This window comes from Tamandua tetradactyla, chromosome 5 (assembly GCF_023851605.1).
Source record: "Tamandua tetradactyla isolate mTamTet1 chromosome 5, mTamTet1.pri, whole genome shotgun sequence".
Classification (NCBI taxonomy): domain Eukaryota; kingdom Metazoa; phylum Chordata; class Mammalia; order Pilosa; family Myrmecophagidae; genus Tamandua; species Tamandua tetradactyla.
The window spans coordinates 81684899-81710280 of NC_135331.1; the positions used below are offsets into that span (position 1 = coordinate 81684899).

A 25382-nucleotide genomic window follows, 5' to 3' on the forward strand; every position below is an offset into this window, starting at 1 on the left:
GGCCTTGCACCCTAGACCGGTGCACATCAGGGCCCCGCCCCCCAGAGCCATGTACCCACACAGCTACATTCTCCCTGCCGCTGGGCACCCACTCTCACAGGCACCAGTGTAGCATCCCCACCTGAGCCTATACCTGCATTGCAATGCATCACCACACTGCTGTGCCCCGCCCTGCACCATGCATCCTGCTCCATATCCATCCCACAAACACAAGGCTTTAGACTACTGAAGAAAATCAACTTCCAAAGTGAATCAATCAAGATATTTACATGCTGCAAAGATAGTTGAAGATCACTAAGCATATCATAATGCAACAACCAAATTAAAACTCCAGAGGAGACACAGACAATGGAACAACTAATCAAAGATATTCATAAAACTCTACTAAATAAAATCAATAGGATGGCTAATGACATAAAGGAGACCAAGAAGACACTAAAAGAGCACAAAGAGGAATTTGACAGAATAAATAGAAAAATAGCAGATATCACAGAAATTAAAGATGCTGTAGACCAAATAAAAAAACGTACTAGGGGCACACAACAGCAGATTTGAAGAGGCAGAAGAAAGAATAAGTGAACTAGAGGATAGGACAACTGATTTTGAACCTTCAGAACAGCAAATGGAAAACAAAGATGGAAAAATTTGAATTGAGTCTCAGGTAAATAATGGACAAAAGAAAGCATGCAAATGTAAGAGTCATTGGTGTCCCAGAAGGAGAAGAGAAAAGTCAAGAACTAGGAAGATTAGTTGAGAATATAACGGGGGAAAACTTTGCAACCCTTATAAAGGACACAAATATGCAAATCGAAGCTCAGTGAACTCCAAATACAATAAATCCAAATAGGCCTTCCCCAAGACACATACTAATCAGTCTGTCATATGATGAAGAGAAGCAGAAAAGTGGCAAGAGAAAAACAATCCACTACATACAAGGGTAACCACATAAGACTGAGTTCAAAGACTACTCAACTGGCACTCTGGAGGCGAGAAGGCAGCGGTATGATATATTTAAGATCCTGAAAGAGAAAGACTTCCAGCCAAGAATTCTGTACTCGCCAAATTATCCCTCAAAACTGAGGGAGAGATTAAAATGTTCACAGACAAACAAATCCTGAAAGAATTTGTCAACAAGAGACCAGCCCAGAAGAAATACTAAAAGGAGTTCTACCAGTTGAAAAGAAAAAGACAGGAGAGGGAGGTCTGGAGGAGGGCACAGAACTGAAGAGCACAAGTAAGGGTAATTTAAGGGATAAAAACAGAGGGAAAAGAATATATAGACCTGACAAATAAAATTCAAAAGATAAAGATGGTGGATTCATGAAACACCTTTTCAGTAATAACTTTGAACGTTAATGGACTAAACTTACCAATCAAAAGATACAGATTGTCAGAATGGATAAAGAAATATAATCCAGCTATATACTGCTTATAAGAGACTTATCTTAGACATAAGGATACAAATAGATTGAAAGTGAAAGGATGGAAAAAGATGTTCCACACAAGTTGTAACCAAAAGAAAGCAGAGGTAGTTTTCTTTTATATTGGACAAAATATTTAATGTGAAGACATCATAAGGGATAAGGAAGGACACTATATATTAATAAAAGGGACAACTCACCAAGAAGGAATACAATCATAAATGTTTATGCCTCCGATCAAGGAGCTCCAAAGTATATGAGACAGACATTGGCAAAACTGAAGGGAGTGATAGCTGTATCAATAATAATTATAGGAGACTTCAATATACCACTCTTTTCTATAGATAGAACAACCAGACAGAAGAACAACAAGGAAATAGAGAAGTTAAACAACTTGATATATGAATTAGACCTAACTGACATGTACAGGTCACTACACCCCAAAACATCATGATATATATACTTCTCTAATGCTCATGGAACATTCTTCAGGATAGATCATATGCTGGGGTACAGAACAGGTCTTTATAAATTTAAAAACACTGAAATTATTCAAAGTACTTTCTCTTATCACAATGGAATGAAGCTGGATATCAATAACCACCAAAGAACAAGAACTTTCACAAATATATGGTAACTAAATAACACTCTCTTAAACAACTAGTGGGTCAAAGAAGAAATTGCTAGAGAAATCAGTAGCTGTCTGGAGAAGAATGAAAACAATAACACAACATATCTGAACTTATAGGATATGGTAGAGGCTGTGCTGAGAGGGAAATTTATTGCCCTAAATGCCTATATTAAAAAACAGGAAAAGAACTAAAATAAAAGACTTAATAACCCACCTGGAAGAACTTGAGAAAGACCAGCAAACTAACCCCAAAGCAAACAGAAGAAGAGGAATAACAAAGATTAAAGCAGAGTTAAATGAATGGGAGAACAAAAGAACAATAGAAAGAATCAGTAAACCAAAAGTTGGGTCCTTTCAGAAAATCAATAAAATTGATGGGCCACTAGCAAGACTGACAAAGAAAAAAAGAGAGAGGATGCAAATAAACAAAATAAGAAATGAGAAGGGGTATGTTACCATAGATCCTGAAGAAATAAAATAAATCATAAGAGGATACTATGAACAACTATTCACCAACAAACTAGACAACTTGGATGAAATGGACAAATTCCTGGAGACACATAAGCTACACTGACTCAGGAAGAAACAGAAGATCTCAACAAACTAATCACAAGTAAATAGATTCCATTAATCATCAAAAATCTTCCTACAAAGAAAACCCAGGGCCAGATGGCTTCATAGGGGAAATTTGTCAAACCTTCCAAAAGGAACTAACACCAATCCTACTCAAACTTTTCCAAAAAATTGAGGAAAAAGGAACACTTCCTAACTGATTGTATGAAGCTAAGATCATTTTAATACCAAGACTAGGTAAAGATGCTATAAGAAAAGAAAACTACAGACCATTCTCTCTAATGAACACAGATGCAAAAATTTTCAACAAAATACTAGCAAATCAGATCCAACAACACAGTAAAAGAATTATACACCATGATCAAGTGGGGTTTATACCAGGAATGCAAGGATGGTTCAACACAAGAAAATCAATTAATGTAATACAGCACATTAACAAATAGAAAGGGAAGAATCACATAATCATCTCGATTGATGCTGAAAAAGCATTAGACAAAATTCAAAATCCTTTTCTGATAAAAACACTTCAAAAGATAGCAATCAAAGGTGAATTCCTCAATATGATAAAGGGCATATGTGAAAAACCAATAGCCAGGATTGTACTCAATGGAGAGAGACTGAAATTTCCCCCCCTGAGAACAGGAATGAGACAAGGATGCCCACTCTCACCACTACTATTGAACATTGTGCTAGAAGTTCTAGCTAGAGCAATCAGGCAGGATAAAGAAATAAAAGGCATCCAAATTGGAAGGAAGAAGGAAAATTTTCATTATTTGCATGTGACCTTGGAAAATCCTGAGAAATCACAAGGTGGCAGGATATAAAATTAATGTGCAAAAAAATCAGTAACATTTCTATACACAAACAATAATCTAACTGAGGAGTCAGTTAAGGAAAAAATTCTATTCAAAATAGCAACTAAAAGAATCAAGTACCTAGGAATGAACTTAACTAGGGACATAAAGGACTTGTACACAGAAAACTACTTAACATTGCTAAAAGATATCAAAGAAGATCTAAATAGATGGGAAGGCATTCCCTGCTCATGGATAGGAAGGTTAAATGTAGTTAAGATGCCAATTCTACTCAAATTGACCTACAGATTCCACACAGTGGCAATCAAATTCCAACAACCTACTTTGAAGACTTGGAAAAGCTAGTCACCAAATTCATCTGAAAGGGAAAGGGACCCTGAATAGCTAAAAGCATCCTAAAAAAGAAGAAAGAAGTGGGAGGATTAACACTTCCTGACTTTAAAAGTTATTATAAAACCACAGTGGTCAAAATTGTATGGTACTGGCACAAAGATAGAAGCATTGCCCAATGGAATCGAAATCGAGAGTGCAGAAATAGACCACCAAATCTACGGTGAACTGATTTTTGACAAAGCCCCCCAATCCACTGAACTGGGATAAAATAGTCTTTTCAATAAATGGGCATGAGAAAACTGATATCAATAGCCAAAAGAATGAAAGAGGACCCTTACCTTATACCCTATACATAAATTTAACTCAAAAATGGGGCAAATATCTAAATAAAAGAACTAGCACCATAAAGCTTCTAGAAGAAAATATAGGGAAACATCTTCAAGACCTAATAATAGGAGGTAGCTTCCTAAACTTTACACCCAAAGCACAAACAATAAAAGAAAAAATAGATAAATGGGAACTCCTCAAAATCAAATGCTTCTGCACCTCAAAAAACTTTGTCAAAAAGATAAAAAGGCAGCTAACTCAATGGGAGGAAATATTTGGAAATCACACACCAGACAAAGGTTTAATATCCTGTATATATATAGAAATCATACAACTGAGCAACAAAAATAAAAATAGCCCAATTATAAAATGGGCTAAAGATATGAATAGGCATTTTTCTGACGAGCAAATACAGATGGCTCAAAAACACATGAAGGGATGCTCATTTTCGTTAGCTGTAAGGGAAATGCAGAGTAAGACTACAATGAAATACCACCTCACACCTATAAGAATGGCTGCTATTAAACAAATAGGAAACCACAAATACTGGAGAGGATATGGAGAAATTGGGACACTTATGCACTGCTGGTGGAAATGTATAATGGTACAGTCACTATGGAAGACAGTGTGGCGATTCCTTAGAAAACTAAATATCCCATTGTTCTATGACCCAGCAATAGCACTACTTGTTATATAAGAAGAGCTAAAAGCAGTGACACAAACAGACATTTGCACACCAATGTTCATAGCAGTATTATTACAATCACCAAAAGATGAAAACAATCCAAATGCCCATCAACAGATGAGTGGATCAACAAAATGTGGTATATACATATGATGGACTGTTATGCAGCAGTAACACAAAATGATGTCCTGAAGCACATGACAAGATGAATGAACCTTGAGGACATAATGCTGAGTGAAATAAACCAGACAGATAGATAGGATAGATATTATATGATTTCACTTTTATGACCACGTATAGATAAAATCAGAGACATAATATAGAATATAGGGGACTAAGAGATACACAGAAGCTAGAGATGGGTGAATGGTTCAGTAATGGGTCTATAAGTAGTATTACCACATTGAAGGTGAACATGATTGAAAAGGGTTGTATAGTGTCCCATGGATTAACACTAGAAATATGAATAAGTTCTTACAACTACTACAAAGATAAAAACAAACAAACAAACAAACAAACAAAAACAATGCACTGTAACCATGCCCTGGAAGATAAATCCAAACCTAGCATTCAATGCCAGCTACAACAGCCCCCAACCTAAATTTCAAACCCTCTCATAGCACCCCAAGAGCAACCTCCCACTCCAGCAAAGCAGGTCTGCTGGGACACAGGTCCCATCTTGCTCATTTTCAAGGGTGACGCTCTGCCTGCTGCTTACAGCACCATTTGTGCTACAACTCACCCCCCACCTCCGAGTTCTCACACATAGGTGAACTCTCCCTGATCACATCTCCCACAAGGCTCTCTCACCCCAACTCCTTCAAATTCTGGCTTCTGCACCAGTCACAAGGGCAGTCTTCACCCCCACCCCCATCTTAGGAGACACTGCATTTCATGTGGCCTGGGAGAAAATGGGCATTCTAACTAAGCTGTGTAATCAGATTTATTTGGGACCTCAGCATTGCCAACTTAGTAATCAGTACCTTTCTCACCACTATCTTGACAACGGAATTGCTTCCTTGGTAGTCAGGAAATTCATTTTGGATTTAATGTTTTCCCCTTGATTTTTTTTTTGTGTGTGTGTGATAACACCCACCTATACATACCACTAAATTTGCCATTTTAACCATTTTTAAGTTGCAATTCAGTGGCATTACTTTTCAAGGTTGGCGACCATCCATCACCACCGTTCATTTCTAAAACTCTCTCATGACCCCAAATAGAAACTCTGTGCCCTTTGAACAAGAGCTCCCCACTCTTCCCCATCCCTGGTAACTTCTAACCTGCTTTCTGCCTCTGTGGATCTGCTGGTTCTAGAGGGTGCATGCCAGTGGAGGCATCCAGTGTTTGTCCTTTTGAGCCTGGCTGATTTCACTTAGCATAATGCTTTCAATGTCTATTCAGCTTTAGCCTGTATCAGAACTCCATTCCTTTTTACAGCTGAATGGTATTCCATTGGATGGATAATCCACAGTTTGTCTTTACATTCATCCACTGATGGACACTTGGGTTGCTTCCACTTCTTTCCTATTGTGAATAACATCGCTGTGGACATTGGTGTGCAAGTACCTGCTTGAGTGTCTGCTTTCAATTCTTTGGTTATATACCTAAGAATGGAATTGCAGTCATATGTTAAATCTTTGTCTTTCTGAGGAACTGCCAAACCATTTTCCACAGTGGCTGCACCATTTTACATTGCTACCAGCGATGCATGACAGTCTCAATTTCTCCACATCTTCATCAACACCCAAGTGTTTCCAATTTTTGAATGATAGCCATCCTAATGGCCATGAGGCGGTTTTACTTTTTATTTTTAATTTTTTCTGGCTTTTAAAAAGAGGAATTTATTAAGTTGCAAGAATCCAGTTCTAAGACCATGGAAATGTCTAAAGCAAGACTATAGAAATGTCCAAATTCAGGCTTCCAGGGATAGATACCTTGGTTCAAGAAGGTTGATGATGTTCAGAGTTTCTCTCTCAGCTGGGAAAGCATGTGGGAACATGGTGATGTCTGCTAGCTTTTTCTCCAGATTTCTTGTTTAATGAAGCTCCCCTGGGGATGTTTTTCTACTTCATCTCCAAAAATCTCTGGTGGCATGGGCTCTGAAGCTTTTGTGCTAAGTGGTTTTAATTTGCATTTTCTAAGGGCTAATGATGTTGAGCATCTTTTCATGGGCTTGGTCATTTGTACATCTTCTTTGGAGCAATGTCTATTCAAGTCCTCTGTCCATTTTTAAAATAGATTCATTGTTGAGTTGTAGCAGTTCTTTATATATTCTAGACATTAAATCCTTATCAGATATATGATTTACGACATTTCTTTCCCATTTTGTGGGTTGTCTTTCCACTTTCTTGCTAATGTCCTTTTGGTTTTTTTTGGCTCGGTGTACCTTATGATGGTACATGACAAGGTAGGGCTCTCAGGCCCTCCCCTGCTTCAGGGGGTCTGGGATGGAAACTGTGGAGGATGGGTGATTCTCAGTACTGGGGGATTGAGTGGGGCCAAGACTCCCCAGCAGCTGACAGCCTCTCTTCCTCTCATGCTGTTACTGGGGCTGGTTGTCCACAGTCTCTTGCTTCTTGGAAGACATGTAGACCATAAGGCCCACCACCCTGTGCTGCAGCCAAATTCACTGTCATATCAGGAAATGAGCTTAATGAAGTGGTCGTTGAAGGCAACGCCAGCCCTGGCATCAAAAGTGGAAGACTGGGTGTCACTGTTGACATTGCAGGAGACAAACTGGTCCTCATTAGCTCAGGATGTTCTTTAGGGGCCCTGTGATCCCTGCTTCACCACCTTCTTGATGTCATCATACTTGGCTGCTTTCTCCAGGGGACAGGTCGATCTGTGATGGACACATTGGGGGTGGGGCCACATAAGGCCATGCCAGTGAGCTTCCCATTCAGCTCTGGGTGGGCTTGCTCACTGCCTTGGCAGCACCAGTAAATGCAGGGATGATGTTCTGGGAAGTCCCATGGCTGTCACGTCACAATTTTCCCAGAGGGCTATCCATAGTTGTCTGGGTGGCAGTGATGGCGTGGATGTGGTCGTGAGTCCCTCCATGATGCCAAAGTTGTTATGGATGACTTTGGCCAGCGGGCCAGACAGTTGGTGGTGCAGGAAGCATTGCTGATGACCTTAAGGGAGTTGTAATACTTCTCATGGTTCACGCCTATCACAAACATGGGGGTATTGGCCGAAGGGGCAGAGATGATGACTCTTTTGGCACAACCCTTCAGGTGAGCCCCAGCCTTCTCCATGGTTGTGAAAACACCAGTGACTCTACAACATATTCAGCACCAGCATCACCCCATTTGATGTCAGTGGGATCTCACTCCTGGAGTAATTCCCACTGATGATGAACTTCCCATTTTTCAACTTTGACAGTGCCTCTGAACTTGCCATGGGTGAGATCTTTCTGGAACACACAGACCATGGAGTTGAGGTCAGTGAAGGGGTCACTGATGGCAAAAAACTTGCACTTTGCCAGAGTTTACAACAGCCCTGGTGACCAGGCAGCCATTACAGCCAAATCCGTTTATTCTGACCTTCACCATCGTGCCTCAGAGAGCAGCTGGCCCTGCATGAAAAGATGAGGGAGGCTGTCATGTGGGGAGGAACAGAGAGCCTGGTAATGTCTTTTGATGCACAAAATTTTTCTTTTCGATGAAGTCAAATTTATCTGTTTTTAAACTTGCTTGTTTTTGTGTCACATCTAATAATCCAAGCCTAATACAAAGCCTTGAAGAATTTCCCATCGTATTCTAAAAGATTTATGGTTTTAGCTTATTTTTAGGTTGTCGATCCATTTTGAGTTGATCTTTGCATATGCTGTGAGGGAGGAATCTAATTCCATTCTTTGCTTGCCAACAGCTTCCTTCCTTGAGTAGATAATTTGTCTTCTGCTTGATATCCAGTTGTACTAATATTGGAAACTACTTAGTAATTCCACTTTAAAATTGTGAGTATATGCCTGTACAAATGCCAGATAAACTCTAGGAGTTTTAAGGTCTCTTTTTTACAAAAATTTACCTCTATCTTGATGTAGTTGGGTTGGTCAAAATAATTAAGGGCTAAGGACAGAAAGTTAATTTCCTGAAATGAGACAAAAGGAAAGGCTTTTCCAACTACTTCTATACAATAAGAAATATTTCTTTCAAGTACTGAAACAACTTCTTTTACAGTACAATGAATTCCAATTTGATGAAAGTCAAATGTAATGTAGAAAAGATAAGATAAAATGAAGACAATATGAAAACACAGTAAATGGAATAAATAATCCAAAAACAGGCTAGAAGAAAATTCTATCTATTATAGATTTGGTAACTGATGTATAACCATATATTTAAATTTTACTTTACATACATAAGATCAGAGTGAAGGAGTTAAACCACAATTTATAATTTTATCACCAGCTACTTTCACTATTTCATTACATTTGAACATCCTCACTCTTACCACTTCATTTCAAGCAGTGATTTATAAATTTGGTTAGACAATAATAGTGAGAATACCTTTTCTCTTTTTTTCCAAGATTTTTTTTTCAAGGTTTTCATCATTTTTTCAAATGATGTGTTAAAGATAAAATACCACCTATAAGTAGTTCACCTTTGGATTATGGTCCCTGCTTTGAAGATACATAGGAATTTTTCCAATTAACTTTTAAATCTTCCCAATATTTTTCTGTTTAAAGAAATATCATATTTGAAATAATTTGAGTAAATGCTTTTCACATCACAAATTGATACACAAGTCCTTATCACCATAACTGTGAAGTAATCACTAATTTTAATAGTTCCCTAAATATATTTTTTATCAATTTTCTTGATTCTAAGGTGTCAATAATATGGAAACACCTTTAATGAATGCCAGGACATTTAATTGATATGCCAAAGTCATTTAACGATGATTATACTAACCATTTCCATTGACTGGTGGGAAGTTCTACCACTAAAGGCTCCCACTGTATAATTTTTCTTGCCAGCCTTAGTTCATTTTCAGCCTGAAGAATCACCTCTTCTAATTGACCACTCTGAAGACGGTCTTCTCATTTTTTAACACCTGGTTCCACTTTAATAATACCAAGCTTCTCATTTGTAATCTGTTCTGTATACTTCCTATATGCTGCAGTTTTAGGGATTTGCTCAAGAACATCAAGGATCTTTGTGTACAATATTCTTAGCCTCTTGTGTGGACTGTCACTTATAGCTGATCTGACAAGGCCAGTGGTCTTCTTCAGCAAGTCCGCCATGACAGCGCTGACCGGCAGATCAACACCGTTTCTTAAAGACACTAGTCTTTCTTCATTGAGTGGATATGGCACATCTGTTGAAATAAATTGGCCATTGTTGTATGAGTTTATTTCTGAACTCTCAACTCTATTCCATTGGTCAATTTATCTCTCTTATGCAAAGTATAAGTTTTGAATGATCTTTTATCCTTAACTAAATTAAATCATAGGCATCTTAAAGTAGAGAGATCATGACTTATATTTCTTTGTACTCTCTACAACATTTAATATAGTCTTATGTATTCAGGAAGAACTTCGTTCAATGAAGATTTTAAAACCTTACTGAATGCATGAAAAGGCAAAAGGCTGCATATCTCTTAGTAACAAAAAGAATCTAGACAAGAGTAAAGAAATAATTGAAAGGGTTTTTTTCTTTATGAAAAAGGTGTCTCTAGAAAAAAAGTAATAGATTCAGGTTTTCTACCCTTATCTACTGTTTCTTTAAAATTATGTTTTTCAATTTTATTCAAATTAAGTATAAATAATATATTCTAAATATAAATACATTATATATAATACATGTATATGAAAACATACCCGTATGTATACACACACACATTTCATACAGGCTTTGAAAGTATAATAATAGCAGAGGCAATCTAGACAGAAACTTTGCAATCACAAAGACAAGAAACAAACTATATCCACTGTCTTTAATGTTACTCCTTGGTGATTACAAAACATTGATTCAGTTCATTTGGCATTTCTATGAAATTTCAGTTCTATGGCATTTGTCTTTGAATTATGTTACTGTCCATTTTCAGCATGACTAACCAGGAAATAATTCATTTAAACAAACTTTTTTTCTTCTCTTCATTCCCTTTTTGCCTGTTCCCCTTCCTAAAAAAATACTACATAGCAGAAAATTTGAAGCAGAAACAAACCACATTAGTTTCCAATAAAAAAGTATACTTAATTTTATTAATATGAAACAGTTTAAGAAAATTTCTTGTACTTATAGCCCAAGTGCATGATTCTTAAATATGAGAAGGCTTTTGCACAATTGTACAATCACTCAGTAAAACTGCTGTTTATTTGACCTGGACTGCAAAGGAGGAAGGTACTTTTTCTCTTTCTATACAGAGAAAAACACTGTTTAAATGGCCATTTCTTTGATGGAGTTTATCATGATTCCCGTTTTTCAGATTCTTCCTCCTCAAACTCGAGTAAAGAATCGTGTCTGCTGGCCTGAGAACCTTCTTTGTAGAAGACTTTCTTTATGGTGCCATCCTTAGGGGCTTTTATGGAATGCTGCAGAGACACAAGACACGGCAACCACTGAGCATGGCACTAATGAGGACTGAAGAACACATTATGTCAGAAAGTCAGGCGAAAGTGAAAAATGTAGCCAATCATCTAGATGTTTTATAGTCTACAGGTGCTTCCCAATCTTTTCTTTACGGCACACATGGAAAATGATAATATTTCAACTGCATGCTTGGGGGCAGAGTGGAAGCAGCATCTTGGCACACCTGTGAGCTCTTCACGGCACACTGGTAGAGAAGCGCTGGTCTAGCTGGTAGAGCACAGAGCTTTAAATTAGAATCACCTGGGAAGCTTTTAAAGCATGCTAATCCTTAGGCCCCACTCCCAGAGATTCAAAAGGTCTGGGGAAGTAGTTTTTAAAAGTTCCCCAGGTCCAATGTGGGAGATGACTCACAGGGATGAGCCTGGCCCTGGCATTGTGGGATCAACAAAGCCATCCTGACCAAAAGGTGGAAAAGAAGTGTAACTAATAAAGTATCAGTGGCTGAGAGAGTTCACATAGAATTGAGAGGCTACTCTGGAGGTCACTCTTAAGCAAGCTTCAGTTAGACATTGCTACCTTTCATAACTTATCAAATCTGAACCAAAATCATTCATGCCAACCCTAAGGAACACCTTATAGGTTTATCTGAGATTCTATAAAGGTCCCACGTACTAGGGTAACTTCCAGAAACCTTAAATCTCATGATGGGTTCCTAGGCCAATAAGTCCTGAAACCCAGAGGGACCAGTCTCGCCAAAATATCAACTAACTCCACCCCCCTATCCCGTATTATTGACAGCCCCTTCCAACATGAAAACGTTAGAATGGGCATAGCCCAAATACCCCTAAAGAATGTAAGAAGGATCAAAGGGGAAGGTGGAGTTATAACAAAGAAGGTAGGATTTAACCAATGAGTATGACTGCTGAATCATTATACTGATATCTCTTGGAGCAGCCAGAAGGAAAAACCTGAAATTCTGGAACTGTAACACATACCAAACTCTGAAATCTACTCTATAACTAATTCTTGCGGTATGTTTTGAAATTTATGCTGTTTTGTAAACACGTAATTTTTCACAAACTTACAGAAAAAGTTTCAAAAATGAAATAAAAAATAAAAGTTCCCCAGGTGAATTTGCAGCCAGGGTCAAGAACCACTGGTCTATATCATTCAACCAACTAAAACTTAAACAGCTAATTTAATTTGAGTAGGGTTTTCACTTTGATACCAATGTTTGGCATACTAAATTTAGCAGTAGAAAATACCAATAATTAGCATTCAGTTGGGTTACTACCTGATTTCAAGCTACTGATAATTTCACCATTTTCACACTCAGAAATGAAAGTATGATTCACAAAATTAGAATGAAAATATATCTAAGAAAAGGATGGTTTAGTTTTGTTTTCTGACATTAATCTTTTATCAATCCATGGCTCTTAATATTTAAAATGATAATTTTTAAAATAAGGCAAAGGAACTATTATGATGATAGTTCCTTAAGTTTACTTGGCAATCAAACTCATGGCTTCACTTACTTCCATCTTCATAGCGATCATAACCATAAGAGTATCTCCAGCTTTTACTTTGTCTCCAGGTTTGACAAACACCTAGAAATTTAGAGTGACACATTAATATTTAAAAACACAGAGGCCCTTGCAGGTCCATAGAGCTGGTATGTAAATGTACTAAGAGATATGAGCACATATGGCTGAGCTGTCTACCAGGGACAAATGTGCTGGTGCAAACTGGAGACCTACAGATGAATCTGACACTGTAGTCACAGCTCAGTTCTACTCAAACCCCCAACCCCCCACATTCCTCCCCAAATCAACTAGTTTTGCTTGAATTGGATGAATACACTTCATATTTCTCAGGATCCTTTTGTTTTTTCATGAGCGCATAACAGAACACTTCACCAGGTCTGCAGAACAAACTACTTAATCATAAGGGATGAGTGTCTTGACTGGTTTTCTGTTTTCTGTGTTGCTTAGGAGAGAGTTTCAGTATTCAGTTCCTGCATAATGAATGCAGAGACAATCTTCGTGGGAGAGTATTAAACTTAACAACCCCAGAATAAATCTCTACTTTCCTTTTACATATTTAAATGAGTTCATACACCCCAATAGTTTTTGCTGCCTTTTGCTTAACAGGGTTGCCATGAAGTTTCTAGAAACTTCACACAGAGGGGTTAAGTTATAAAATTAGTGTGTACAGACCAAATTGTAAAAGGTCAGACATACCCGTGAAAGTCCTGTAAATCACCCAATGCTGGGAGGTGTTCTATCAGAGCCAGGTGAAATCAGAGGCCTGTGTCTAGGGCCCCAGTTATGGGAAAAATATGCATCTTTAAGCGTAACACTAATGTCCACAGTGATGCTCACACCATGAGAAGCCCGTGGGAACTGAGATCAAATGAGTTAAAGCTGATCCAGGTTTCCAATCCAATACCTGGTCTGGGCAAACATTTCCAAAACATTTCCAGAGGGAAATAGTGGGTGAAATTGCCATACTATCACATAATTATTTGCTTCTTTTTTTTTTTTTTGGTACCAAGAATACATAGTTGAACTTTTAATGACAAATGTATTTGATGGGACTCCACTGTATTGAGGTATATAAAAGGGAGATGACTCCCAGGGATGAGCCTGGCACTGGCACCTTGGGATTGACAATGCCATCCTGGCCAAAAGGGGAAAAAAAGTGTAATAAATAAGGTATCAGTGGCCGAGAGATTTCAAATACAGTGGAGAGCCTACTACTCTGGAGGCTACTCTTTTTCTGTTTTTTTAAATTATTTGCTATTGCTAGATATTATATAGTCACATAACATGTATTCATCCAAAGTGTACAATCAATGGTTCACAATATCATCATATAGCTGTGCATTTATTATCACAATTGACCTTTTTCTTTCTTTAGTGAAAAATAGCATATATACAAAAAAGCAATAAAATTCAAAGTACATCACAATTAGTTGTAAACAGATTTCAGAGTTTGGTATAGGTTACAATTCTAAATTTTAGGTTTTTATTTCTAGCTGCTCTAAGATACTGGAGACTAAGAAATAACAGTACAATGATTTAGCAGTCATACTCATTTGTTAACCCTATCTTCTCTGTGTTAACTCCCACCATCAGCTTTGATCTTTTTCCCATTCTTTAGGGGTATCTGGGCTATGCTTATTCAAATTTTTTTACGTTGGAAGGGACTGTCAACAAATTGGGATGGAACTAGCTAATATTCTGGAGAGGCTAGCCCCTCTGGGTTTTAGGACTTATCTGGTCCAGGGACCCATCTGGAGGTTGTGGGTTTCTAGAAAGTTACCCCAATGCATGGAACCTTTGTAGAATCTTATATAATGCCCGAGGTGTTCTTTAGGATTGGCAGGAATGGTTTTGGTTGGCGTTTGGCAAGTTATGATATGTAGCAATATCTAACTGAAGCTTGCATAAAAACAACCTCCAGAGTTCAACTCTATATGAACTCTCTCAGTTATTGATACCTTATTAGTTACATTTTTAACCCCCTTTTGGTCAGGATGGCAATGTTGATTCCATGGTGCCAAGGCTAGGCTCATCCCTGGGAGTCATCTCCAACGTGGTGGCTACTCTTATGTAAGCTCCAGCTAGATATTGCTATTTATCATGGTGTGTCAAACCCCAACCAAAACCATCTTAACAACCTTAGAGAAACACTTAGGGCTCTATCTGAGATTCTACAAAAACTTCATGCATTAAGATTACTTTCCAGAAACCAACAACCTCCAGGTGGGTCCCTGGACCAGATAAGTCCTGAAACCCAGCGGAGCCAGCCTCTCTAGAACATCAGCTAGTTCCATCCCCCTATCCCATATCACCAACAGTCCTTTCCGACATGAAAAGGTGAGAATGGGAATAGCCCAAATACCCCTAAAAACTGAGAGAAGGATCAAAGGAGAAGGAAGAGTTATAATAGAGAAGATAGGCCTTAACAAATGAGTGTGATTGCTAAATCATTATACCAATGATTCTTTAGTCTCCAGTATCTTGGAGCAGCTAGAAGGAAAAACTTAAAATTGTGGAATTGCAACCCATACAAACTCTAGAATCTTTTCTATAACTGATGGTAGAGAACAAGGTACAATGTACTTTGAAATTTATTGCTTTTTTTGTATGTATTTTATGTTTCACAATAAAAAAAAGTTAAAATGAGAAAAAAGGGGACTAATGATCTGCCACCAATGATCTACCACCAATTGAAAGTCCAATCAGTATGGACCTCAATTCTGAATATATACTGCGTTCCATACAAAATTAGATTGTTCTCACCAATACCAGCCTTTTAAATTTTATCTTAACACAGATGCAATTATGAACAGTAAAAAGAATGTCATCATTTCATGATAAAATCATTCGCTATTAAATTTAACATTAAAAAAACAGCCCTTTTGGATAAAACTCAGTGAATGCTACATTTTAATCATTAAAAAAACAAATTTGGGGTGCAAGGGTGGTTCAGTGGTACAAGGCTTGCCTGCCACATGGGAGACCTAGATTCGATTCCCAGCCCAGGCACCCAAAACAAAACAAAACAAAACAAAAACACCAAAAAAACAAAGACAAATGTGTATTGTCATTGCGATGGAAAGTCCCACCCTCAAAAACAGCAGTCTTATTTGTAAATTAGGTAATGGGCATTTTCAATGACAATTGTAATCCAGAGCCTGAATCCATAAGAGATCCTCTTGTTTTCTTGACATGGATGCTTTCCAGTAAGCAAGATTTAGGGATGGGAAAAGGATGTACATGAGGAAGTTCAATGGAGACATACAGTAAGCCTTCCTGGACTTCACTGCACATGCGTCACGCAAGTACCTTTTCAATGGTTCCAGTCATAGGCGCTATGGCACCTCCTTGATTTCCTCCAGTGTCTACCAAGGACAGGTATTGGGGTACTGGAATGTCAATCTGCACTCTTCCCTCCTAAAAACAGAAAACAAACCTTAAATGGAACCAAGATCCTATCATTGTAGTTTTACTAATATACTCAAGGTAATGATTACTTTCAAACTCTATTAAATATTAGTTATTTTTAATATCAAGGTTCTAATCTAGCATTGTGACCTTCAGCAAATTATTAAGCCCCTCTCAGTCACAGTTACCATTGAAAAGGAGTAATAATATACATGCCTCCTGGGGAAGAGAGGGGCTGAGGGTCCGCAGCTGGCTGTCTGGGAGCCACTGCTGGTGTCTTCTCACTGCCATGATAATAATACTAAGACTGGAGCTAGCGTTTATCTATGCCAGGAACTTCTAACAGCTATATAGAGTATGCCTTTAATCATCACCACAATCCCATGAGGTAGGTACTACTGTTACTCCTGTTTATAGGTGGGGGAACTAAACATACAGAGTTTAATGTGCCCAAGGTACATTAAATTAATGAGCTGGCAAGTGGCAGGGCCTGGCCTTGCACCAAAGCATCTCCATTCCATAATCCACACTCCTCGCCACTCCACTCTAACCACCTCCACATCAAACTGCTGTAGCATGACCAACTCTGGAAGGAGAAGTCCTTATAAAATTGGACCTACATACAGTAAGTCCATCTTGGACTCTACATACAGTAGTTCAATGACTGAAATACCTAAGGTATCTCATCACAAAGCCATCTGATCTGTAAAGATGGTTCTCAAGTGTGTGAAGACTCCAAAGAGGCCAAGTTTGTTTTGATTTTTTATAATTCATTCTCCTTCTGCCAGTACCAAATGTAAGGCCTCACTGGAAAGCAGGCTCCCACCTGAAAACAATGAGTGAGGAAACAAGGCCCGAACCCCACCTATGCAAAGCCTGCCTCAGCCATCATTTCACTGCCCAGAGCCCACCACTAGCTCCAGCTGCCCAGCTGCCCCTGAGAAGCATCCAGCTTATAAGCCCCTCCCTCTGGGTCACCTCTGTTGCTCTGGGAGACCAGCCCCACTGTGCAGGGAGTTGCAGGGAGTTACTCCGTCAAGGAGGGTATGAGAACAAGTTGCAGAATTAAAGGAGAAAAGTGGCTAGTGTGTACTGGTGAAAACCTATGTGACTGAAAGGGTGAAAGAGGAAGTCAGGAAGACAGCCACGGGACAGTCAGAGAGTGCAAAGGCAGCGACAGGAAAAGAGAGTGGAGAGGCAGCGACGGGACAGAGACAGAGAGCGCAGGGGCAGAGACAGAGAGCACAGGGGCAGCGCAGGGGCAGAGACAGAGAGCGCAGGGGCAGCGACGGGCCAGAGACACAGAGCACAGAGGCAGCAAAGGCCCCAGCAGTGGCTGCAGGGAGCTGCAGCCTTCTCAGACCCTTAGTGGGGTGCCTGGGTCAACTACTGTCTCCCACACCCCGAAAGTGGTATTACAAAAAAGAGACATTACCGTGGAAAATAGGTAAATCGTGTTTTCCAGGATAACTAGCTGAGTGTGACTAGCAACTCCATCGACAGAGCATTTTAGGAAAGTGGAGTCTCCCTCACTGTAGAGATCACCAAGGACTCGGAAAGTTTTATCTTCAATCTGAAAAAAGCAGAACGGTAAGATGCTTAAAATAGATACCCCTACAGAATCAATAAAATAGAATCAATGTTTCACTATCAGTAGTTTCAAAAGGCAACATGTTATATATATATATATAAAACCAACTTTCCTACTAAGATTCCTTAACGAAATACATTACATAGAAACCTTAGTAACATAAACTTCAAAAGAAAAAAAAATTACTTATAGGACATATCCATAGCAACATAATGCTATAATGGTTCATTTAAGAATAAAATAAATAGTAATAAAAACATGAAGTAAAAATACAAATGAAATCAAGCAAAATTATTAAAACTTGGTTGAGAATATCTAGTATTAGTACTAGTTCTAATTTCCGGGTACCCGAAGTCAAATTAAATTTTCCATTGCCAAAGTCAGTGATGAAAAAAGCCAGCACTATGTAATTAGGTGGTATTTCTTTTATTTCACCTCCATGCAAATCGAACTTATTGGTTTCAGTTATGAGTTAAGAAAATAAATTAGCTGGAGATTGACCACAACTTTCTCACTCTAAGAAAGAAAGTGCTAAAGAAGAGATATCGCACTTTACCTTCCAAAGAAGCTGCCAAAGTGAAATGAAAACTTTCCATTTTAAATGATGTTTTCTCACATATACATACATTCAAGAAAAAAGATCCCTTACACATGAAAAAGGCATTTAAATCTTTTCTCTATATTTATTGCTTCAATTCCCACGACATTGGTGTGGAAGTCCTGTGGCCATTCTGTTCAGCAGTTACCATGTTGGCCAAGATGAAGAGGTCATGTTGGGACACTCGCCTGCTGCCCTCATCTGCCCTCACTTCTTAGGGACGGGCTGAAGCATGTCTGAGTATCCCTCAGGATATGAAGGCTGGCCTGGGAGCAGTCTACAAAAGCAATCGCGAAATCTGTGCCTGCAGTGGCTTGACTAGGTAAGAACAAATCCACAATTTACTTTGCCGTCTACCAGGGGACAAGAAGGAGCCCTCGCCCCAGGCTCCAGCGGGAACCCCGACTCTCACACCCAGTGCACCACTTCCCCAAGAGAACCAGGACGCCTCGAGGTACCGGGAGCTCAGAGCATAACATCCATATACCCTTCTGCAGGACTGGAGAAGTTCTTAGCTCAAATAAAAAAGGCTATATTACTCCCTGAATTAGTAGTATCCTTACTACAGAAATTTGGCTAAATTTTCACATTGCTTTTTAACCTTTAGAGTAGTTTTTTTTTTTTTTATTAGTGAAATTGTGGGTTCACAGATCACACATAAAATACAGGATTTCCATATACCTCCCCACCACCAAAATGTTCATTGGCGAGGAAAATTTGTTACAAATGATGATAGCACTTTTTTGGTAATTCTACTTTCTTTTATTTTTGGGGGTGCCTGGGCAGGAAATTAAACCTGCCCTCATGGCAGGCCAGCCCACTGGACCACCCGCGCACCTCTACCATTTTTTTTTTAACAGTAGTTACGTTTGTTACAACTAATGAAAGATTATTAAAGTAATACTATTAACTACTGTCCATAGTTTATATAGGTATTTTTCCCCCATATTCCCAACTTTATTATTATTATTTTCCATACATGTCTTTATTTTATTACTCATCTACACACACATTGGATAAAGAGAGAGTCAGTCCCAAGGTTTTTACAATCACACAGTCACAAGATGAAAGTCAGAGTTATACAATCATTACCAAAGATTAAGGCTACTGGATTACAGTTCAGCACTTTCAGGTATTTCCTTCTGGCTATTCTAATAGAGTAGAAACTAAAATAAAATATCTAATGAGTCAGTAGTCACAAGCATTTGTTAAATCCTAACTTTTCAGTTACTCTTCCTCCCTCTCATTTCAGTCCTCAGGGGTATCAGCGCAATGACCACTCTAACTTCCTTGTGCTGGAAAAGGGTATTGACCTTATGTGGGGCACAGGAATGAAACTGCTGATGTTCTTAGAGAGAGTGGTATCTCTGGGTTTCAGGGCTTATCTGGCATAGGAACAATCTGGATCCTTTAAGTTTCTGAAAAAATAAACTTAACAGGTAAACATTTATAGACTCTTAGGGAGAGCTCAGGGTTTTCAGAAATACTGTTGGTTGGGGTTCAGCATACTGTAGCAATTTGCAGTATCTGGCTGAAGCTTGCATAAGAGTAATCTCCAGAAGACCTCTTGACTTTATGTGAAATCTCTCAGCCACTGGGACTTTATTTTGTTTCATTTTTCTTTCCCTTTTGGTTAGAAAGGCATTGTTGATCTCATGAACCCAGGGCCAGGCTCATCCCTGGGAGTGCTGTCCCATGCTACAAGGGAGACCCACACCCCTGGACATTATGGCCCATTTAGGGGAAGGTACAGTGTTTATTTACAGTAGTTATTTTACCAATGTAATAGAGTTCTTTTAGTTTAGGGATATGAGAAAATTTTAGACCAATGATTTTCAAAGTGTGATCTACATACCCCAGGGGGTCCCCAAGACCCTTTCAAGGGGGCTGTGTCTTCAAAACTGTTTTTATAACATTATTTCATAATAATGCTAAGACTTATTTGCCTTTCTCAACCTCATTCTCTCATGAGTGCGTGCAGGAATTTTCCAGAGACCATAGGACATGCGATGATGTAACTGCTCTGACAGCTAAAGGAATGTGTGCTTGTGTAATCTTATGTTTTAAATTTTTCTCAGTTTAATTTTCTACTATGACTAAGGTTAATAGATATAACTTACATAAATAAAAGCTATTTGGGGACCTCAATAACTTAAGCATATAAAGGGTTCCTGAGACCAAAAAGTGTGAGCACTGCTGCTGCAGAAGGGAACGCATGCATGCATGCATTTTAGGGCTTGTTAGAGGCCAGATTCAAGGCTACTACTTCTAACCAAGTTTTTAATTGTAAGGGAATTCCAGCCAAACTGAGTAAACAGTCGGTCAGAAACTGTACAGGGGTAATTTCTCCTTGAAATAAAAGCACAAGACATTCTCATATCCACATTACTAAAAGTCAATGGCTTAAGAGTGAGAAAAGACCTTCCTCAGTATGGGAAAAGTCGACTTAGCTCAGAACTGTGTAACAAACCCCGCAGGCTTACCTGCATGCTGTATGACCCATCCTGGTTATACGTTACAGCTATGGCCACATCTGTCCCAAATAAAGGGGGGATATGAAGAAAAATTAGAAGATATTTCAAAAATCTCACTTTCAATGTCAAGAAAACCAGCTGCTTGAGAAATTGGCAGCTCTTAGCTCTCTGGTAATAATCTTTTTTTTTTCAATCAAGGTGAATTTCAAACTTTTATTTTTTAAAAGTAGAGTTTTAGATCCTTTAAAGTTGCAGACCATTTAGATACTTTTCCCTCAACAAGAAAGTTTGCATAATAGTGGAAAACGGGAAAATCCAGATTCCTATCTGCCTTATGTGACGTGATCACCTTGACCAAGTCACTTAAACTCCCCAAGCCTTAATTTTCTGAGCTATTTAGTGGGTATGAGGATGTAATGATTCAATAAATGTGAAAGCGCTTTAGAAACCCTAATAGATTCAGCAAAAATAAGATAATATTCATGTGATTCCCAGAGGATATGAAATTGGCTTAAATAACCTAGGAGTGGAATAGAATATAAATGCCCAAATATTTTCAGCATTTACCCCAATACTTCTACCATCCTCTGCTGTGACTAGCTCAGGCCTGCTCTTCCTGAACCCCCTTTTCCTGAAGCCCAGGTACTTGTACCCAGCTGGACACTTCACTGAGGCCTTAAATGAGTGTGGTCGGCCCAAGGGGTCACCTGCTGGTCACCTGCCCTCCACCTGCGTCCCTCCTGGCCCATGAGCCCCATCCTTGGGTACCAAGATTCTCCTCATCATTCAGGTTTCAACTGCCATTCTCACCACATCCTGCCCCTTTGCTTTCCACGCCCCTTCATCACCAAACAGCTGCCAAATTCTTCCTTCTGAGTAGTTGACCTATGTACTCCTTCCCCTCACTTCCACCACCCTACCCTGGCTCAGGCCTGGCTGTGACCAGGTCCCCTGGTTCTCTGCCTCCTGGTCCAGGCCTGACTGTGACCAGGTCTCTCCGGTCCTGTCTCCTGGCTCAGGCCTGACAGTGACCAGGTCCCCCCAGCCCCCTGCCTTCCGGTCCAGGCCTGACTGTGATAAGGTCTCCTTAGCTTTCTGACTCCCGGTCCAGGCCTGGCTGTGACCAGGTCCCCCCGGCACCCTGCCTCCTGGCTCAGGCCTGACTCTGACCATGTCCCCCAGCCCCCTGTCTCCTGGCTCAGGTCTGCCCACTGACCAGGTCTCCCTGGGCCCCTGCCTCCTGGCCCAGGCCTGCCCACTGACCAGGTCTCCCTGGGTCCCTGCCTCCTGATCCAGGGCTGCTCGCTGATGTTCCTATTGCCCAGCACACTCACCGCACTTGGCCTGGGATGGACAGCACCATCTCTCAACCTTATTTTCCACTGTGCACCTTCATGGCCCTATGCATCCACCAAGTGGGAGTATGGGGCCAATTGGTTTTCCCCATACACGGCTCTAGCTGTCCCTTTGCCATGCCTCTCTGCCTATGCTCCTCCTGCAGTGTGGGCTGATCTACCCAGCTGACCCCCTTGGCCACATCATGCTTGCTGTTCTTGGGAAGAGTCTGCCCAAGGACAGTGGATTCTCCTTCTTCCAAACGCTTACACCTCTGCAAATAAACCACCATGAGGGCCCTCTCTTCATCCTGTTTTATGATAGAGTAATTGTTCTCTTTCTTGTGGTTTTAAAAAATTACAAAATTAAAAATGCTCACAAAAGTCAAATGCTGAAGTATATAAGGTAAAAAGTGAAAGTCCTCCCTCTTGTCCCTGGGCAACTATCATTGATATTTTAGTGTGTAACTCCTCTCAGTCTTTTAAAAAATTTTTGTGGTTTTATATATATATCATAAAATTTGCCATTTTAACTTTTTTTTTTTAGATGCATGTCTGGGAATTGAACCTGGGTCTCCTGCATGGAAGGGGAGCATTCTACCACTAACCACCTGTGCGCCCCTAACCATTTTTAAGTGTACAGTTCAGTGGCATTACTTTTCAAGGTTGGCGACCATCCATCACCGTTATCCATTACTGAAACTTTTCCATGACCCCAAACAGAAACTCTGTGCCCTTTGAACAAGAGCTCTCCAATCCTCCCCATCCCTGGTAACCTCTAACCTGCTTTCCGCCACTGTGAATCTGCTTGCTCTAGAGGGTTCATGCCAGTGGAGGCATCTAGTGTTTCTCCTTTTGAGCCTGGCTGATTTCACTTAGCATAATGCTTTCGATGTCTGTTCAGCTTTAGCCTGTATCAGAACTCCATTCCTTTTTATAGCTGAATGGTATTCCATTGGATGGATATCCCACAGTTTGTCTTTACAGTCATCCACTGATGGACACTTGGGTTACTTCCATCTCTTGGCTATTGTGAATAACGCTGCTGTGGACACTGGTGTGCAAGTACCTGCTTGAGTGTCTGATTTCAATTCTTTGGGTTATATACCTGAGTGGAATTATGGTTATATGGTAAATAAATTTATATTTAATCTTTTGAAGAGCCTCCTATTTTCCACAGTGGCTGCACCATTTTACATTTCTAACCAGCAATATATGAATGTCTCAATTTCTCCACATGTTAATCAACACCTGCTCTTTTCTGATTTTTAAATGATAGCTATCCTGGTGGATATGAAGTGATATCTCATTGTGGCTTTAATTTGCACTTCCTTAAGACTAATGATGCTGAGTTTTTAGGCTTTTTGAACGCATATTTAAACATTTATTTTCCTTTTACAAAAACAGCATTGTTACACATATTGTTATGCAATCAACTTTTAAAAATTAACATGCAACATATAAGATACTTATTCTTTTCAATAGTTGCAAAGGGATATAGTTTAATAATAACAATATGACAATAATGTTTATAATAATATAATACTAGCTAATATTTATTGGCTACCTACTATTTGCTATCTACTGAGCTAAAGGCTTTATGTTTCTCATTTAATCCCCACAACTGAGGAAGTAATTGCTACTGCCAGCCCCATTTACAGCCAAGTACAGCGATTTGCACTTTTTTTTTTTTACAGACAGCACATAGTGCCAATTTTATTTGCAAATATTTAAGTATACCAACTCAAATTCACAAGTCACACTTTTGTCACAGTCTTGGCTAGATCTTGAACTACTGAAGAATTCAGCTGTGCTAGAGTGCAAAAATATGGAACGTTTCATGAATTTGTGTGTCATCCTTGCACAGGGGCCATGCTAATCTTCTCTGTATCATTCTAATTTTAGTATATGTGCTGTCGAAGTGAGCACGACTTGCACATTAAATTGTTTCCCATTTAATTAAAATTAACCAACTGACATAGACGACATACATAGTTATTTTAATCAGAATAGTTGGCTAACTATCCCTTCTTTTAAAAAAATTTTTTTTATTGACAAATTTTTACATACATACAGTCCAAATATGGTATACAATCAATGGCTCACTATATCACCACATAGTTGTGTGCTCATCACCATGATCATTTTTAGAACATTTGTATTCGTACATATTTAATAAGGTATGAAAGTTTAGCATGGGGCAGTGCTTCAGGCAACTACTTGTACACTGGAGCATGGGTTCAAATTCTGGCTCCACCAATTACTTTTGGAAAATAATTTACAAACTTGACAATAATAATAGCACCTCTCTTATTGGGCTGTTTTGAAAATGCAAATGAAATAACCCTTGGAAAGTGCTTAACATAGTACCTGGCACACACCAAACAATCAATAAATCTTAGCTATTATTACTAAAGGTAGGGCAGGGTTTTGTGACACATGGCCACCAGTAAAAAATTAAAAATGGTTTTCAAGGTTTAAGTATTTAAAATACTTGGTTCTTCTCATTGAGATGATTAGAAGTTGGTTCTACTTTAGATTTGTAAACACTTTTAAGCCCTGAGGCTTCCTGTTCTCTTTTTTTTTTTTTTTTTTTTAAGGAAAGACAGAGAGAAGGAAGGAAGGATAGAAGGAAGGAAGGAAGGAAGAAAGGGAAACATTTTTAAACATTTTCTTGTTTTATTGTATTTTGTTTTTCCGTTTTTTGTTACATGGGCTGGGGCCGGGAATCGAACCGAGGTCCTCCGGCATAGCAGGCAAGCACTTTGCCCGCTGAGCCACCGCGGCCCGCCCGCTTCCTGTTCTCTTATTTGTCCATGGTTACTGCTGATTAGCATTTATAAAAGATTCATTCTAACAATTCTGAGAGTTGCTACATTCAGACCTAGGTCATTTTCATAGAATACTACCAGAAGGCTATGGTGAAGAAATCATGTTGGCTTTTCAGTGATGTATTTATTTGTTCTTTAATTAAAATGATTTTTTAAAATCCAAAAAATGCAGCAAATTCAAAGCACAACTCCAAACTTAGTGAAGATCTATCCTAAAAGAGATGTGGAGTATAATCATACATGTGACTCTTCTGTTTCATTTAGACTGAAGAAAACTG

At 39.1% G+C, this 25382-nt stretch overlaps 1 protein-coding gene, 1 non-coding gene and 2 pseudogenes across 5 annotated transcripts in view; all 4 read right to left on the reverse strand.

The window, feature by feature from the left end:
- Window positions 1–3346: 3346 nt before the first annotated feature.
- Window positions 3347–8278, reverse strand: LOC143683139 (glyceraldehyde-3-phosphate dehydrogenase pseudogene; annotated as a pseudogene).
- A 781-nt stretch (window positions 8279–9059) lies between these two features.
- On the reverse strand, window positions 9060–10597 carry LOC143684297 (NADH dehydrogenase [ubiquinone] 1 alpha subcomplex subunit 5 pseudogene; annotated as a pseudogene).
- A 116-nt stretch (window positions 10598–10713) lies between these two features.
- Window positions 10714–25382, reverse strand: part of MCCC1 (methylcrotonyl-CoA carboxylase subunit 1) — a 91628-nt gene continuing 76959 nt past the window's right edge. For all 4 annotated transcript variants that reach the window (XM_077161157.1, XM_077161158.1, XM_077161159.1 and 1 more), the window contains 5 exons: window positions 20949–20998; window positions 17712–17849; window positions 16178–16285; window positions 12860–12931; window positions 10714–11326 (listed from right to left, as the gene is read on the reverse strand). In XM_077161157.1, coding sequence (XP_077017272.1) covers window positions 11201–11326; window positions 12860–12931; window positions 16178–16285; window positions 17712–17849; window positions 20949–20998 — 494 coding nt within the window. In that variant the 3' untranslated portion in view covers window positions 10714–11200. The remainder of the gene's footprint in view (window positions 11327–12859; window positions 12932–16177; window positions 16286–17711; window positions 17850–20948; window positions 20999–25382) is intronic.
- Window positions 24096–24202, reverse strand: LOC143685259 (U6 spliceosomal RNA). Its single transcript, XR_013176507.1, has one exon. It is a non-coding gene; the product is annotated as a U6 spliceosomal RNA (small nuclear RNA).